Genomic DNA, 19,659 nt, shown 5'->3' on the forward strand with positions numbered 1-19,659 from the left:
CTGCACATTATTTTGAAGGTTTACTAATATATAATATATAAAATCCAATGTCTGTCTGTTTGTATGTCTGTCCGCTTTTCACAAGAGAAACTACTTGAACAGAGTTTAGATCAGGTTTTTTTCTATAATTTGCTTGAACATTCCGGTTGATTTTGCGACTTCTCTCATTTTGCTAGTGAACGAGAGAACAATTAAATTCAACTTTGTTTCATATTTAAAATAAAGTGTGACTTAGGTCTTGATGAGTATGAGTCCGGATATTCTCTTAATTGTATGCCACATTGAAAAGATAGATTGCAATTCAGATTGTGGATCTTGATACGATTTTTTGGAAAGATCACCCACCCCTAATTTGACTAATCAAGTTTTCATATTTATGTAGGAATTCATTAACCCTTTGGTAAGCTACTTGGAAAGGGGTAGCTCATGAACGACGTATTGGAGACCCTGACCTAGTGAGAATAACACTGTTTATACAAGCTAGAATTGTGGATCACGCTGTGTATAAAGGCTGTCAGTGTGAATTAGGCTATACACCAAAGCAGAGTCAATGTATGGAAAATGGTGCATCTACCCTGTATCATCGTGAACAGAGCTCTGTCTTTAGGTTGCCAGGGTGAGGAAGGTCATGTATCGAGGCAGAGGTCCTAAAAATGAAGCTGTGAATCCTGGCTGGACTAATGTCATGGAAATACGATTTGAGTAAGGTTGTGTATCAATCCAGGCCAAGAGAGTACAGTAAGAAAGGGACTCTGTTTGCAGGCTGTCTGTGTCAGAGAACCAGGGTGTAAAAAAGATGAGTTGGCGTGAGCGAGGCTGTGTATCCAGGCTGTCAGTGTGAGTGAGGCAGAGTCCATGTTTGCAAAAGGATCTATCAAGAATGAGTCACTGCAAGCGAAGTGCAGGACCCAGGCTGTTTGTGTGAGGCGGGGTTGTACATTCAGGCGTGACGCAGTTTGAAATGATGCTTTGTATTGTGCCCAAAAGTGTAGATAAAGCTGTGCAATGCAAGCTGTTAGTGTGAGTGAGGCTGCATACCCTGGTAGGAGCACCACATGTGGACATATTTGTTGGTACCCCTCCGCGACAAGAAGAAGAAGAACTCACAAGTGTCTCTGAAACAATTAGAAACTGACAAAAGTAATTGGCACATGTTATGGTTTACTCCGTACTCAAGAAAAATCAGACTTTTCTTTAGAGTTTTGATTCAACATAATATTTCATATAACAACACAAGTGAAAATGGCAAGGACAAAAATGATGGGACTCCTTAACTTAATATTTTGTTACACAATCCCTGCAAACAAGTGATTCCTGTAGCTCTCCATGAGACTTCTGCACCTGTCCACAGGTTGTTTGGCCGACTCATCCTGAGCAAAACTGCTCCAGACTGCATGTTCAGTTCTTTCCATAAATGTTTGACATGATTCAAATCAGGGCTCATGGAAGGCCACCTTACAATAATCCAATGTTTTGTTCTTAGCCATGCTTGAGTGCTTTTAGCTGTGTATTTTGGGGCATTATACTGACCCATGACTGTGACACTGGGCAGTATGTCACAATGTCTCGAGATTTCATTGTACCCTGCACAGACTCAAGGCACTCCATGCCAGACACAGCAAAGCAGCCACAAAACACAGCCGAGCCTCCTCCATGTTTAACAGTAGTTATGGTGTTCTTTTCTTTGGAAAGCTTCATTTTTTCATCTGTGGACATAGAGCTGGGTGTGAGTTGCCAGAAAGCTCCAGTTTTGTGTCATCTGTTCAAAGGACATTCTCCCAGTAGCATTGAGGCCTTGTCAATATTCATTTTAGCAAATTCCATTCTTGCTTTTCATGTTTTATTTCAACAGTGGAGTCTGCCTGGGGTTTTTTTTTTTCCATTAAACCCACCATCACTCAAAAAGCGACAGATGGTGCGATCAGACCACTTTGACCTTGGAGTTCAGCTTGTATCTCTTTGGAAGATGACCTTGGCTTTTTGTCTGCCATTCTCACTATCCTTTTGCACCTTTCGATTTTCCTGTTGCAGCAGCATCAGAGAGACAGACTACAGCCTTAAACACTCTCTCTATATTATATTAAAAAAAGACTTTTTTTGAAGTTTTAGAAGTCCCGGCAAGACGAGACTTTTGCCATGAGATTGTTTCAAGTCATGCCCTCCTCTCAACTATAGTCAAACACGCACACGGTACTCTCACCTCTCATTCGTGTAAATGCTTTTGACAGACACATTTTCTGCCTCTCTCAGCTCTTATAAATTTTTACGTTTTCCTCACTTTACGTTCCCAATTAAAGAAGACGTATTATGTCCAAATCTTATTGATGAATTTCATCTCGAAGGGTTATCAACAGAAGAAATGAGTACACGGGCAATCCTAGCAAATGAATTAACGCGAAAAATGAAGATCGGTTACACGTCAAATTGGTAAAATATGTATCAATAGACTGTACTGAAACACTTGGTGGTGATCATGCGGAAGATGAAAACATCAACTTACAATATCCTGAAGAATATCTACAACCGTTAATACCGTTCGATCTTCCACCACATGAATTACTGTAGAAAGAAGGATGTATCCAAGAAAGGTAATGTAGTACATCTTCATTAGACAACAAAGGAGACCTTGATATGCCATTCATAATAAAATGTTAACCATTTCCCGTTAGAATAGCTTTTCCAAAGGACGATTAACAAATCACAGAGGACAAACATTCGAAAAAGTCGGGGTTTATTTATTAGAGAGAAAGAAACGATATTCACTCACGGGAAGTCCAAACACAGAATAAAAATTCAATGCAATATTGATGAAAATTTACTTCAAAAAATTGTTTTTACTGAAGTTTTACAGTATAAAGTGTAAGTGTAAAAATATTTGCGTGTTAATTTCAAAACCAAACAGGATGAAATCATATAAAGCAACGAAAAAAACTGAAACGCAACATGAAACATAATTTACTTTCATATTATTACGTTTTACTATTTTTTAATATGGTTAATTTCTCACTGTAATATAAAATAGTTAGTCCTATTATGCATATGTAAAATTCCCATGAAAATAACAATCTGTTTAAATTTTACATCCGCATCCCCATATGCGAGCGACAGATACGTGAAGTGGCTAGCACGTAGTGCCCGCCCGGGGATTGGCGAGTGAAGTGAGCAGGGGGGCAAAGCCCCTTTGTCTTAATAATATTCGCAGCTTTTGTCACAGGAACATCAAGCTGCTTAGAGATGGTCTTCTAGCCTTTTGCCCTTGCAGTTTACCTCCTTAAATATCCATCCCCATATCTGAGTATACGAGAAAGTCTTTGGGAGACCACTCATGATATTATAACAGTATCTTCTCTTTGCCACTCTCCTGTAAAGCTGCAAATGGTGAAGCACCTTGGCAACAGGTGTTTAATCTCACCCGCTGTGGCTTGTAACTCTTCCAGAGATATCATAGGTCCTCTTGGTGGCCTGCCTCACTAGTCTTCTTCTTGTATGATCATTTAGTGTTTGTGGATGCTGATTTACAGCTGTGCAATACTCATTCCATTTCTTAATGACCAATGTAACTGGACTGCAAGGGACATTCAGTGACTTGGATATTTTCTTGTCTCTGTCCCCTGACTCGTGCTTTCAATCACCTTTTCACTGTGTTGCTTAGAGTGTTCTTTTTTGTCTTCAATGTATAGGGTAGGGAAGGATGGCCACCGTACTGACTCACCACAAGATAGACTTTTCAAATTAAGGTTTATTTATGCCACAATTAATGAAAATCCTTGACTACTGTAGACTGTAGTGGGAGCTCCAGTTCCCCAAACCTGACACAAATATAAAATGAACAAAAGAATTTTTATTGTGCGAAACTCTTCTTTTGTAAGTGTTTTCCCACACCACAGCCACAAGTACATATAAGCACAGTAGCACACAACAAGCAACACTCCGTCTTCTTCCTCTCTTTGTCTCTCTTTTTCTCGGTTAGTCTCCCGGTTACTGCTCGTCCACTCCTTTCCGCAATGCTTCGTCCTCCTTCCTCCTGACTCTTGCAGGCAGGCAGCTCCTTTTTACCATTATCCCCGCAAAGTACTTCCATTTAAAGATGGAACCCCATGAAGTTGAGCTTCCTAGTCCTTACAGCACCTCATGTTGGCACCCACGGAACCCAAACAAGGCCGAGTCGAAGATTTCCAATGCCATTGGTGCCCTGGGGTCCTGTGTATGCCATCTCCCCTGATTCTTCCTGGTTAAGGTTGTCCTAGCTGGGTAAAGATGGCAGCCTTCACTCACACTACAAAAAAGTGATCATCTTTGAACTAATTCTGTGACATCTAACACCAGTGATGATTTAGGTGTTTCTTATTAAAGGGAGTGAATATTTATGCAGTTAGTTATTTGGTGTTTTATAATTTTTAATTTAGACCATTTTGCAGAGATTTCTTTTTTTTTTCTTTGACATTAAAGAATTTTTTTGTGTTGATCAGTGTCAGTAAAGCCAAATTACCGTATATACTCGTGTCTAAGTTGGGTCTTGAAACCCGAAAAATCGATCATAAAATCAGACCCTGACTTATACGCCCGTTCAAAAATGCGACACTTAAATTTTTTTTTACATTTTCTTGCCTTGTCCAATCTCGCACCAGTTTCTCAGAGAGCATCAAATTTTATTGCAGCAAGCACAGTTACCAATATTTCTTTCACCACTTCAACGACTTTTAATATAAAGCAGCTTCATATTTTCTTCTGATCGAACGATCCTATAAGGGATGCTCTTACGATAAAGGTAATATGAGGGTTGTGAGATACAAAAAACACAAATCAGTGCAAACGTTGCTTTGGAATAGTTCGCGTATTATGCTGTGGCCACGTAGGGCACAATACATACAAAAAAAAGGCCGTGCGCTCCGTGGTTACTCTCTCAGGTGGGCGTTAGCATATCGTAATCTCTTGGACCAATAGCGTGAGTTTTCCACATTTGACTTATATGACCGACATTATAAAATACTGGAAATAGTACAGTAAAATCAGGCCCCAACTTATCCGTGGGGAAACTTAAACGCGAGTATATACGGTAAATCCACCGTTGACTCAATGTTATATATACACAATAAACGTAAAAACTTGCAAGTGGGTAGATTTTTTTTATAGGCACTTTGTGCATTCTGTTCAGGCCGAGTCCGGTGTGAGTGAGTCCCTGTATCCGTTAGAAAGGTGGCTTTGCATGCAGGCTGCATTAGAGTGAGTGAGGCCCCGAATCATTTCTGTGACTTCTCAGTGTTTCTGCTCCACTCCTGTTGTCTATGGTACAGTTGTTAAACACCTACCAGACAAACCTCTTTTTTGTGGTTAATGTTGTATTTCAACTATAACATCTGTTTTGTTTTTCACGGTTTTCATGAAAAATTATGCATTTCAAAAAATTTAAAAGAAACAGTTCTAACACGTTGTATTTAAACATGCTTCTCTCTTTACAGTGGAGCTGACCTGCTAGCTGTAAACTCTGATGGCAACATGCCCTATGACCTCTGTGAAGATGAACCCACTCTGGACATGATTGAAACTGCTATGGTCAATCAAGGTGAGGGGTGGGGCTTATCACATCGGCTGTGGGGGGGGCTGCTCATATAAGCTGCTCTTATTTTCCTTAACACTATTAACAGCTAAGAGGCTTCTGCTCACTGCCTGAGCATCCATTTTAGAACAAGTTGCGCTCTTCCTGCGGGTTGCTCTCACAAATGTCCGCTGCCTCGTTTTTGTTATTTCAGCGTAAGTGGAGTAAACGTTGCAGGGAGTGAGGGGTGATCTGGAAGTTGGGGATTGTGTTAAAGAGAGAGGAAAGGGTGGAGGTTGTAATTATCGAGTCCTTGGAGAGCAGTGTTTTCGCGACTGTGAGATTCCTGTTCAAGTGCCCAGAGCTGGAGTTTGCTTTTTTTTTTTTTCAGGAAGTCTCCCTCAACAATGTCTTGCGCAATGTTTTCCAACAGTGTTTGATAATAATGTTGAACCCTGCTCAGTGTGGCATAATGAATAGATTTTTCATTTGTCAATCACTCTTGTTAAACTGAGCAATAGCTATGAAGTGCATCTTCTTGGCATGGATTATTGAATGATGCCACCCTCCTACATCCTGATTTGTCATCACCAGATTATATATATATATTATATATGGTTGAAATAGTTTACTGTCAAATAAATGCAAAATATATATATTCACGGCATTCGTAGTCTGGTGTCACAATCTGATTGTATGGGTGGTTACCTACCAGGTAACGCCTGTGGTTGGCCAGCAATCTGCTAACATCCGCCACGGTTGCCCTCAGTTTGTGAGGAGCAGATCATAGAATGCTGTCAAATAAACGAACCACACGCCGTGGCGCAACGTTAGGGGCATCGCCTCTGACTCCGAGGTTCGATTCCCGAGAGGGAGTGCAGTGGAGTGTGTACACCTGATGAGCCCAGAATGAGGGCGAAACACGTGTCGTGTATTCTTTGCATTTATTTGACAGTAAACTATTTCAACCATATATATAATATATATATATATATATATATATATATATATATATATATATATATATATTAGATTTAGGTGCTAGTATCTATCTATCTATCTATCTATCTATCTATCTATCTATCTATCTATCTATCTATCTATCTATCTATCTATCTATCTATCTATCTATCTATCTATCTATCTATCTATCTATCTATCCTTCTTCCCAGGACATAACTCCAAAAAGTCACTGTTGGGTTAGCCGCACTTTATTTGGATTCTTAACCTTTTACCTTTGTAGTCTGGGTGTTATGTGGTTTGAAATGGTTGACTGTAAAGTAAGGTGAGCACCTCTGTATTTACCTCTTCTGGAAGATGGAGTCAGCACTGATCCTTACAATGCTGCCAACTGCAAACACTTCAAGGGGGTGAATGTCCATCCATCCAATAATGAATGGGCATAATTCGTTTATGGTTGTGGGGGCCAGAATCTATCTCAGCAGTAACAACAAGCACAAGGAAGCAACACTGGGCAGTTTGGGGTCAACATGCATTTTAAAATTTTGAACTTCATTTCATCTGAAAGAGACTGAAGTGATGGCAGCAGTGGAATCCCTTGGTTCCAGAAAATGGAAGCAGGCAGCTAAGATAAGCTCTTCTGTTTAGGACTCTTGAGTTTTCCACATCACACTTAGGAGAGCCACACCCTGTTGAGGTAGGATTCAACCATGGATGCCTGACTATTATAGTGGCACATTCATATACAAACCTAGTCCAGCTGAGAGTGACTGAAGCCAATGTCACATTAGCCAGAGGGGATGTCAAATTGACAACTGCAGTTACATAATCTCATCACCTGAGGATGTTAATCTGCATGACTAGAATTACTCAACAACATGAAGACCTTTCAGTATAGTTACATATTTCCAAAGGACTGCAAGCAGTCCTCTTCTTCTAACAGCCAGTACCGTGTTACATGACAGAGCGTGTGCCTGTGCATGAGGTTTATGGGTAGAGTGATTTCAGCTCTTTTATTCTTTTGCCCATTCTGTAGTGGTACATAAAACATGAGACATCAGACAGACAAGGCTGCCTTCTTTTTCCAAGATCCAAAACACTTGTATTCCTTATTTCTCATCACTGAGTTATGCGCATTGTACTTCCAGACGAGTGCTCATTGGTTGTCATCTCTCACACTCACACAAGACCACCACTACGACTTGCAGACTAGTTGGTGTAAGTCAGAGAAGGTCAGACTGCACCAGTCGAGGTCAGGGGAGTATGCTGCAACTTCCTCTGACTCACAAAGCTTGTGTACTTGGAGTCTAAAACTGAAAACCATTAGAAATGTTGTGTAATGTAAGAAGGCCTTTAGTTGCTGCTCGTTTGATAAAACAGGCAGGAAATATTTTTTCTATCACCACATGCAGACAGCATACAGAAGAGACTACTGATCTCCAACCACCGACTAATCCAATTATTAATTATTTCAGTTCAAGGTCAAAGGGTCAGAGCCTACTCTAGTACCAGGATCCAACCTGGTGCAGAGGCCTGTCCATTGCTACAGGGCAAAGACAAACGAGCCTGGCATAATCCAGAAAGTGTAGTCTAGGTGAGCGAAACACAATCCACACTTCTGTAAGTCTAAAGGTCACGGCCTCTCTCAAAAGTAGAGCTTTTTAAATTGTACTCCTACTGCCACTTTCAATATTTCTAAGAGTAACCATGGGAAAGAGATAAAATTATGCTATGTGTATTGTTCTCTAGCATATTATAATAAAGAAAAATGCTCAAAGAATTTATGGCCAATATCTTTATTACAGTATTCACTCACGCATTTACTTAATCTAAATTTAGACTGGCAGCGAGCCAACGCCTGTTCTCATAAAACTATATAATAACTTGGATGCCAGTCCATTGTACCAAACACATATACACTCACTCCTAAAAACCAATACAGAGTCACCATTTAACCTAAAATACATTCCTTTGAGATGTGAAAGAAAAAACAGGACTATCAGGAGAAAAAGAAAAAAACTAACTAAGCTTAAACCATGACTCGTGCTGTCCTACTGTTTATTTTATTACTATGTCTTTATGGAGTTTACATGTTCTCCCTTTGTCCATGTGGAGCTTCTCCAGTTTCCTTTCACATTCCAAAGAAATGTAAATTACGTTGGTTGGCTGCTTTTAAATTGACATCCTGTACAATGTCTGACACAGTGCTGGAAGAAGAAAGTATGGAACAAGGGTCGATTATTGCATGTGAGCCAATGGACTGTACGAAGTGTGGGGGTCCATTTTTTATTCCTTCTGATACACTTGGAAGCCAAAGACTATCTCTGCAGAAAATGGTAGAAAGCAAGTGCCTCCTCTTCACTGGAAGAATGCCATCCAACCATTAGGGTGCCACCTCTCAACTGGGTAAATGTTATCCAGCACCCATTATCTTGCCTATCCATAGCAGGGGCACACTCACACACACGTCTTCACTCATGTACACCAGGCCCGTTTAAAATCACAAATAATCTATCACCTGACTTTGGGATATAGGATGAAAGCCAGAGAACCCACCGGAAAACCCATGCAAATTAAATAACAGAACAGATAGTAATTTGAGCTGGGATTAAAATTAAGGGTTCTGGAACTGGGCGACATCAGTGCTAATCAGTATGCCACTATGCAGTCCAGAGGAGGACTGATAAAAGAACAGCTTAGGGTCTGTGATTGTGCAGACTATGTACTGTAAGGTGACTTATAAACTAAAGATTTATTGTTTATTTTATTAATGCCATACTGTAAGAGGTAATATGGTGGCACACACTGATAACAATCAACATAAAACTTGCGTAAAGCAGACAAAGAGGACAAATGAAGACTGGAGTTCAGCTAGTATTACTTTCACTTTCTATAATGCAATTTAGTACCTAGATATTTTCATTTAAGTTGTCTGCTGAATGAAATTTGATATTTCATTTAAGTTCCGATGTACAACATGTACAGTATGTAATATGCATTGCTGAGGTTGAATTGAGCTTGGAATGGTGATTATGAGACTGTCTAAAGTAGCCTTCCAGCAGATCACAGAGCAGCCTCATCACAGGAGCGAGCGACTGTCCCGTGCCCATGACAGAGGTTTATGGCGTTGCTTCACACTTTCATGTGATTATACAAAATGTAAAAAGGAAAAACAAAGTCAGGAAAGACCTTAAATGGTAAAAAGGAAAGACATGACCTAGAGGAGGGAAAGAAAGAATGGCAACGTAATCCATCTGTGCCTCCGACACTGTTTTCTTTAATGCCGTTACTTTGTTTTCTAATGAATGATTTTTTACCTTTGGAATTCACCCTAAACGGAGAAGCTAATTTGACACTTGCTGCTGAGCAGGTCCCCTTACTCTCCAATTCACCAGCTGCACCCTGAGTAGGTTCTGTCACTGCCCAGTTGACCCCTTAACTCTAAGTGTATCCCTAAACAGGTCCTCTCCCTCCTCAATTCTCTCACTCATTCCCCATGTCACCCTCAGCAGGTCATGCCTCACTACCATTTCAGTCACTGATTCACAGCATCAGCACTGAGCAGGTTCCCTCACTCCCATATTCACCATTCGGTTCCCGGTGTCACCCCACGTAGGACTTCTCACTGCCCATTTGACCCATTATCTCTACGTGTAACCCTGAACAGGACACCCATTGTTTCCACATGTCACCCTGAGCAGGTCATGTCTCACTAAACGATTCAAAGCATCATCATGGCCAGGTCATGATTCTGATTCTCAACATCACCCTGAACAGGTCCCCTTGATTTGACTCAGTGACCCTTAGTGTCATCCACAGCAGGTTCTGCTACATCTTATTTCACCCACAGATTGCTCAATCACTCCCATGTCAGTCCCTAACTCCCAAGAGGCTCTGTGCAGACCTCCCCACCTCCCAGCTCACCTCCCAGCTCAGTTCCCAGCTCCCTTTTAATCAACAGTTAATTCCTTCCTTCCTTCAGATCTTTGTTTACTTAAATGTGTTGTTTTCCTGTTTCTGAACTGAGTCATCCAATTATAAATTTCTTAATGCTGTGCTGATTTAACTGCATAAATGTGTGTGTAGTTTTCATCCATCCATCCAACCCACTATATCCTAACTACAGGGGCTGGAGCCAACCCCAGTCAACACAGGGCGCAAGGCAGGAAACAAACCCCAGGCAGGGTGCCAGCCCACCACTGGGCATGCACACGCACACCCACCCACACACCAAGCACACACTACGGACAATTTAGAATCGCCAATGCACCTAACCTGCATGCCTTTGGACTGTGGGAGGAAACCGGAGTACCCGGAGGAAACCCACGCAGACACGGGGAGAGCATGCAAACTCCACGCAGGGAGGACCCGGGAAGCGAACCTGGGTCTCTTAACTGCGAGGCAGCAGCACTACCCACAGTGCCACCGTGCCGCCCATAGTTTTCATGATAAATCTATTTTATTTGTAAATGAAAGCATATACAGTGATACATTATTATTTGAATTTTAACACCGCAAAAACAATTACACAGTTTGTAACAGACCACAACTTATCAGACCCCTGGAGATTTTTAAACCCAAACTCAAGAGCATATTCCTTCCACTCACCAGTGCATCACTGCTACACAAGAATTGATTTTTTTTTTATTGATAATAATTTTTTGCCTACAATTAAATCTTGTAAGTACGACGCTATAGTTATTTCTAATCACACTCCTCTGATCTTGGAGCTAAAATCATTATGCCCCACATACTTATCTCACAGATGGCATCTTAAACCACTTTTATTAGCAGACGAGAACTGTACAGAATTTATATCCAAGCAAATCAATTTTTTTTTAGAGGCAAATACATCCTCTGAGGTTTCTGCAGGAATACTTTGGGAAACTCTGAAGGCTTTCTTAAGAGAACAGATTATCTCATATCTTACCCGCAAACATTAATTGGAAACCAAGAAGGTATCAGAGCTAATAGATGAAGAACATGCCAGGTGTCCAAGTGAGGCATTTCATAGAAAAAGACGGGCTCTGCATTCAGAACTCAACCTGTGGACAACAAAAGAAACAAAACAGCTCATTTTAAATCAAGACATCATTACTATGAACACGCAGAGAAAGCCAATAAGAATTTAGCTCAACAAATCCACAAGCAGGAAGCTCACAATGCAATCCCAGCAATTACCAAAACACAAATGGAGACAAAATCATTGATCATGAAAAAATAATGCATACATTTAGAGACTACTATAAGTCCTTATATTCTACTGAGTTTAAAGAAGACAACACACAACCTAATGCATTTCTGGATGCATTTCAGATACCACAACTAGATACTCTCATGCAGAGGAACTGGATAAACCTTTGGCACTATCATTACTAGATGCTATAAACTCACTTCAGAGTGGGAAAAAAGCAGGTCCTGATGGCTACCCTGCTGATTTTTATTTAAAAAATCTCAGTTAAGCCAGTTCCTCTTTTATTAGCAACATTTACAGAAGCTAGAGACAATAAAATTCTACCTCAAACTTTTCATCAAGCTCTAATTACCGTCTCTCCTATGCAAAATAAGGTCTTATTACAATGTGCATCATACAGACCAATCTCACTTTTGAATAATGATGTAAAGATACTTTCCAAAGTCCTAGCCAGAAGGATGGAGAAAGTGCTTCCTTCAGTAATATCACAAGACCAAACTGAATTTATTAAAGGCAGACACTTAGCTTCCAATCTTCTACGTCTGTTTAATGTGATATATTCACTCACAATATATTCATTCACCAGAAACAATATTATTGTTGGATGCAGAAAAAGAATTTGATATGGTTGAATGGAACTACCTCTTTACTACACTGGAGAAATTTGGGTTTGGCCTGAACATCTGTGCATGGATCAAACTACTGTATACCAGTCCAGAAGCTTCAGTTTGTATTAACAACATTAATTCAGACTACTTCAAACTAGAACAGGGTACTAGACCTTGTCACCACTGCTATTTGCAGTGCCACTGACAGTTCTCTATCGAAGCACTTATGAGGTAAAGGGGATTATCAGTGAAGGACTTGAACAGAAAATATAATTACAGTATTTTGCACACCATAAGGTGCACTGGATTGAAAGGCGCACTCTCAATTGCGGGGCTTATTTCTGTACTTAAGCCATACATAAGGCGCACCATATTATTCGGCGCATGCAAAAACAAGGTAACAGAAGCAAAACAATGAGTTTAGTTAAACCTTTTTCTACTACGTATTTAAAAATACACTCACAGTTTGATCAGTCTGTTGTCACAAATCCATCGAAGTCCTCACCTTCTGTATCTGAATTGAACAGATGGGCAAGTTCGCCATCAAACATGCCGGGTTCCCTCTCGTCATTGTCGGAGTCAGTCTCGTTGTCGGGTGGCTGTTCAGCAATGATTCCAGCTTTCGCGTAAGCTCGGACAACAGTCGAAGCAGACACCTTAGCCCAGGCATCCACAATCCATTCACATATGGTGGCGTAACTCACCCGGCGCTGCCTCCCAGTCTTAGTAAAGGTGTGTTCGCCATCTCTCATCCATCGCTCCCATGACGCTCGCATCTTCACTTTGAACGCCCTGTTAACACCGATGTCCAGCGGTTGGAGTTCTTTTGTTAATCCTCCCAGAATGATGGCAAGCTCCGTATTCATTTGCTTCACTTGTTTTTTCACAGTAGCGGTGATATGGGCACGCATGGAGTCGCAGATCAACAAAGACGGTGATGCATGGAAAAACCCGCCCGGTCTCTTCACATACACCTCTCTCAGCCACTCTCCTCATTTTCTCCTCGTCCATCCAGCCCTTTGGATTGGCCTTAACGATGACTCCGGCTGGAAACTTTTCTTTTGGCAGCGTCTTCCTCTTAAAAATGACCATAGGTGGTAGTTTCTGTCCATTACCGTGGCAACCAAGAACAACAGTGAAAGCCGACTTCTCATGCCCCGTGGTGCGTATGGATACCGTGCTGGTCCCCTTTTTCTCCACAGTATGGTTCACGGGGATGTCAAAAGTGAGAGGGACCTCGTCCATGTTGGTGATGTGGTTGGGCTGGATTTTCTTGTCGGTAATCTTGTTGCTGCAGTAGGTGCGGAAGATGGTCAGCTTTTCTTTGTAATCCGCTGGCAGTTGCTGCGCCACGGTAGTTCGTGTGCAGATGGCGAGATGGCGCCTTTTCATAAAACGAAAGCACCAAGACGGACCTCTTTGAAAGTGTTCGAGCTTCATGTGTTGTGCTATCGTTATTGCCTTCAGTCGAATGGTGACTGTAGAGACGCTTCTCCCGGCTGCTCTTTGTTCAAGAATCCATTGTTCAAGTTGGTCTTCCAACTCTGGCCACCTCGCCTTGTTCCCGCGGAAACTCTTTTTTGTCTTTTTAACTTGGCGCAATTCATTCTCCTGCTTCCTCCACTTCCGAACCATAGATTCATTGATTTTAAATTCTCTCGCTGCTGCTCTATTCCCATTTACAACCCCGTAACTGATAGCCTGTAGTTTGAATTGTGCATCGTAAGCATGTCTCTTCTCTGATGCCATTTTCAGGGTCCTTAGCGAAACAAATGTGGTTTCGCAGTGCACCAGTAGTACAATATACCTACCTGCCGTAGGCATGGCGGTGGTAAGTGTACGTGGCTTTACGTAATGTTTTGCAATTGGTTTATCACTGCCAGCGTTCATAGTGTACGTATTACTACGTCCCTATGTCGGCAGGAAATGGTCCGACAGTCAATCAAGCGGAGCGCTTACTAAAATGCACAACAACATTTTTACAGATTTTGGAACTCAGTGCACACATAAGGCACACTGAATTTAAAGGCGCACCGTGGATTTTTGAGAAAATTAAAGGCTTTTAAGTGCGCCTTATAGTGCGCAAAATACTGAATATGCAGATGATATGGTACTATATATATATATATATATATATATATATATATATATATATATATATATATATATATATATATATATATATATATCAGAGACACAAAATACTGTGCCTGCAGTCCTAACAGCACTAACAAAATTTCAAAAGATTTCTGGACAACTTCCCTTTTATCATCACAGATCTGTTTAAATACCTAGGGGTAAACATCATGACTAAACATGAGTAGTCTGTGGTTTGATAATAGTGTCTTAGAAGGAAGTACACACCTACAAGCAATGCTGAAACCATGATTGGTTGATTGACATCTATGATATATTTCTTGAAAATTAGCACAAAATTCCCATCTAGTTAGTTGAAGAGGTTGGCCACAGTACTTAGCACATTACAGTTAAACAATCGATTCATCCATTATCAAACGTGGTTAAGCCCATTCAAGGTCAGAATGTGTCAAGACCTCAATCTCAATGGCATCAAGCACAAGGTAGAAACTAACAGTGGAGAGAGTACCAGTCCATCCAGGACACAGCCACCAAATAGCCTGACCTGCACATACTTGAGACATGGAGAGTACCCGAAGAAAAGGCCACACTTGCACAAGGAGGAGAGTGGTGAAGCTTCTGTTTGAGCCTAGGGTTCAGAAGGTGGAAGGCAGCAGTGTTGGTGCTGCTGTAGTGAAACCAAACCAGACCAGAGTTCTGAGAACATTTTATTAACTCTGCAAACAAAAGCACCTTGAGCATGGGAAAGGTGCTATACAAATAAAATGTATTCCTTCCATCCATCCATTATCCAACCCGCTATATCCTAACTACAGGGTCACGGGGGTCTGCTGGAGCCAATCCCACTCAACACAGGGTGCAAGGCAGGAAACAAACCCCGGGCAGGGCGCCAGCCCACCATAGGGCGCGCGCACACACACACATATACACCCACACACCAAGCACACACTAGGGACAATTTAGAATCCCCAATGCACCTAACCTGCATGTCTTTGGACAGTGGGAGGAAACTGGAGTACCCGGAGGAAACCCACACAGACACGGGGAGAACATGCAAACTCCACGCAGGGAGGACCCGGGAAGCGAACCTGGGTCTCCTAACTGCGAGGCAGCAGCGCTACCCACTGCGCCACCGTGCCGTAAAATGTATTATTATTATTAATTTAAAATTCAACATGCAAATCAGAAAAACATAAGTCAGGATTTAAGTGAAAATGACACTGACTGACAATATTTTGTCCTTATTATTACCATTAGCATAATGATTAGGTTGGTTTATTCTTCTCATATCCATTCCACTTGTTGGTGACATAATCAAGTGTTGGTTGCTACGACGCCGTGCATCACTAAGACATATCCTACATGTGTGATGGTATTCTCAATAATTGCACTGTATTTCAAATACATAAGCCTCTTTCTCTAATGTAGAAAAGCTAGTTTCTCAGGGACTTTCCTCTCAAGGTTTTACTTTTGTTTATCAGCTTGTTTTGTTCCTGACCGGTAGCCCATTTTGTACATTTTTATACTATATCTTTATATAGCACACTGCTCCAGATGTGGCCTTAAAGAGTCTGAGCATAACCTTCAAAAATGTAAGCAAAAAAGAAGCAAAGTGTCATTGCATTATGATCAAAATTAAAGGAAAAAACGTTAGAAAAATTTGGCGTGCAGGCTGGATGACATATCTGAATCAGTTCACCTTATTTCTGACTGAATGAACGATATGAATTCAGTGGCTTTGTATAATTTTGAATGATCTTTCTGTATGAATTAAGAATGTCTGTTTAGCATGGTCATTATTCTCTGGCACCATCATAAACTTTATGTCACTGAATTGAAAACAGAGGTGAAGTGTTCGACACATCAGGCTAATGGTGCTTTAACGTCAAGGGGAATTCCACAGATGTTTTTCTGATGTTGTGGCATTTAGTAGAGCATCAGTGTAAGTTATTAGCACTCAGAATCTACCTCCCTTTTAAATGTAAGTACATCTTCTTAGCTTTAGGCTCTGGATTTTAATCAGCTAAGTATGTGGCACCAGTTACACTGGACTCTGTGTTCAGGTTTTTTTTTGTTGCTCCAAGTTCTTAGGTACGCCTTTCTGTGCGCTCGTCAATACCGGGCTCTGACATCTTTTAACTCTAATTTGGGCACTGGTTTCTGTGTTTGGATGATTTTAACTCCCTTTTCTTCTGATTGGCTGTTGGTCTAAAGTTTAGAACAGTAACTGTAACTGTAGTTGCGTCTTTTTCAGGTTCCCAAAATCAAACAAACAGGAGAGACACAGCAGCACACCTTGACTCACACACACGCACAACTTACAGCTGACATGATAACATCAGCCAAGCGATCGCACCACATATCTGGCAGGAAGCACATCAATTACAGGACACAGAATGCTGACGCGGCAAACACCGGTAGTTTCCTGAACAAACTTACAGTCATGGCCAAACGTTTTGAGAATGACACAAATATTCATTTTCACAAAGTTTGCTGCCTCGGTTTTTATGATGGCAATTTGCATATACTCCAGGATGTTATGAAGAGTGATCAGATGAACTGCACTTAATTGCAAGGTCCCTCTTTGCCATGAAAATGAACTTCATCCCAAAAACCCATTTGCACTGTTGTTGTGAAGAAGGCTTCAGGGCAACCAAGAAAGTTCAGCAAGCACCAGGACCGTCTCCTAAAGTTGATTCAGCTGCAGGCACCACCAGTGCAGAGCTTGCTTAGGAATGGCAGCAGGCAGGTGTGAGTGCATCTGCTCACACAGTTAGGTGAAGACTTTTGGAGGATGGCATGGTGTCAAGAAGGGCAGCAAAGAAGCCAAGAAAAACATCAGAGACAGACTGATATTCTGCAGAAGGTACAGAAATTGGACTGCTGAAGACTGGGGAAAAGTCATTTGCTCTGATGAATCCCCTTTCTGATTATTTGGGGCAAAAAAGATTGTCCGGAGAAGAAAAGATGAGCATTGCCATCAGTCCTGTGTCATGCCGACAGTAAAGCATCCCGAGACCATTCATATGTGGGGTTGCTTCTCAGCCAAGGGAGTGGGCTCACTCACAATTTTGCCTGAGAACACAGCCATGAATAAAGAATGGCACCAAAACATCCTCTGAGAGCAACTTCTCCCAACCATCCAAGAACAGTTAGGTGACAAACAATGCCTTTACCAGCATGATGGAGCTCCGGGCCATAAGGAAAAAGTGATAACTAAGTGGCTCGGGGAACAAAATATCAACATTTTGAGTCCATGGCTATGAAACTCCCCAGACCTTAATCCCTTTGAGAACTTGTGATCAATCCTCAAGAGATGTATGAACAAACAAAAACCTACAAATTCTGACAAAATCCAAACATTGATTATACAAGAATTGGCTGCCATCAGTCAGGATTTGGCCCAGAAGTTGATTGAAAGCAGAGGTCTTGAAAAAGAAAAAAGGGCCAACACTGCAAATATTGACTCTTTGCATAAATTTAATGTATTTGTCAATAAAAGCCTTTGAAACTTATGAAATGCTCGTAATTCTACTTCAGTATACCATAGAAACATTTGATAAAAACATCTAAAAACACTGAAGCATCAAACTTTGTGAAAACCAATACTTGTGTCATTCTCAGAACTTTTGGCCAAGACCGTACACACCATTTGGCCAAGAAAGCCAGCAGGATCCCCAACCTCAGCTTACCATTGGTCTAAAAGCAAGACCGATTTTGCTGATGACGTTTGGTGCATGCATGTTCACATGAGCAGAACACCATAGATGCCTGACAAGTTCAAAACCTTGTTACATGCATGCCTGTTCAAATGAAATGCTTAAGCAAACACTTTCATGGTCTGAAAATACAGACAAGGACAACATTTCATTAACGTAAACAGACCTTACGCTCTGGTCTTTAGGAATAGGAGGCAAGTTTAACAAGAAGAAAAACTACAAGCACATTTAGATGAGAGACAGGTTCAAGAAGTTAAAAAGTACTTCACCACTGCCTTGTTCACCAGACCAAAGCCATTACAACACACAGTGCTTTGTACATGTAATAACAGCTACGCAACTACTAAAAGACATTATAACTTCCACAAGATGTTCAACACACCACTATTTACAACACATACTCATTGTCAACAGTGTAATCTTTTGCTCTCTTGATGATTCCTCAGGACAATGTATCATTATATTGGTTTACTACACCCCTACAAAGACCAGCCTCCAGCTTACGCCAATCTGTACAATGTTGATCCTAATGAATCCCTTGGATGAACACTTTTAAGGCTTGAAAATAAACACAGCTCTCCTTATTTGCTTCAGAAACTACAAGATTTCATTGCCACAAATGATCCTTATGCCTGAATGATTACAAACATGAGGCAAATTCAAGAAGAATAAAATCAAAAGCCGCAAATAGAGGGCAGACCAGTTCAAAAAATAAAAACATACTTCCAAACCAATTTTGCAGACGGAAGACGTTATAATGCTCCAGCATCAAATGCCAGTGCTGCCGTGTTCACTACAAACAACAGGATTGTTTTCCATTCCATTCTATTTAAAGAATGAAGGTCAACGTGTTCTACTAGTATAGCTTCTTCTTCTTTCAGCTGCTCCCATTAGGTTAGATCATCTTCTTCCATATCTTTCTGTCCTCTGCATCTTGCTCTGTCACACCCATCACCTGCATGTCCTCTCTCACCACATCCATAAACCTTCACTTAGGTCTTCCCCTTTTCCTCTTCCCTGGCAGCTCTATCCTTAGCATCCTTCTCCCAATATACCCAGCATCTCTCCTCTGCACATGTCCAAACCAACGCAATCTCGTCTCTCTGACTTTGTCTCCCAACCATCCAACCTGAGCTGGCCCTCTGAGGTACTCATTTCTAATCCTGTCCATCCTTGTCACACCCAATGCAAATCTTAGCACAAAACAAAATTCAACAGAAAATCAAAAATATTGGAAAAACCAACAGAATGCTGTATTTAAAAAGAAAATGATTTATGAATGAGCTAGTAGGATAAACAAGAAGATCTTAGGTTCAAATTAGGAAGTTTATATCTTGCAAGGAAGGTGGGAAAGGAAAATGAAAACAAAAAGTAAAATTCACCTTTCTGACTTGTAGTTGGAGGCAATGGAAACTATGTGTCATGGTGTCTGTCTTCTTTAAATCACTATTATTCCCCCTCTGTCCCCTTAGCCTTCCAAAGCATCATTTTTATGGTTGGAAAGCTGGGGAGACCAGAAGTGGGAGCTGGTCACCTGGAACTCAT

General features: G+C 41.1%; 1 protein-coding gene across 1 annotated transcript in view; it reads left to right on the forward strand.

Annotated features, from left to right (window-relative positions):
* ppp1r16b (protein phosphatase 1, regulatory subunit 16B) overlaps positions 1–19,659 on the forward strand; it is a 65,954-nt gene that overhangs the window by 36,208 nt on the left and 10,087 nt on the right. Inside the window, exon 5 of the mRNA XM_028811939.2 lies at positions 5,460–5,563. Within this exon, the coding sequence (XP_028667772.1) occupies positions 5,460–5,563 (104 nt within the window). The remainder of the gene's footprint in view (positions 1–5,459; positions 5,564–19,659) is intronic.

Source organism: Erpetoichthys calabaricus, chromosome 10 (assembly GCF_900747795.2).
Source record: "Erpetoichthys calabaricus chromosome 10, fErpCal1.3, whole genome shotgun sequence".
Classification (NCBI taxonomy): domain Eukaryota; kingdom Metazoa; phylum Chordata; class Cladistia; order Polypteriformes; family Polypteridae; genus Erpetoichthys; species Erpetoichthys calabaricus.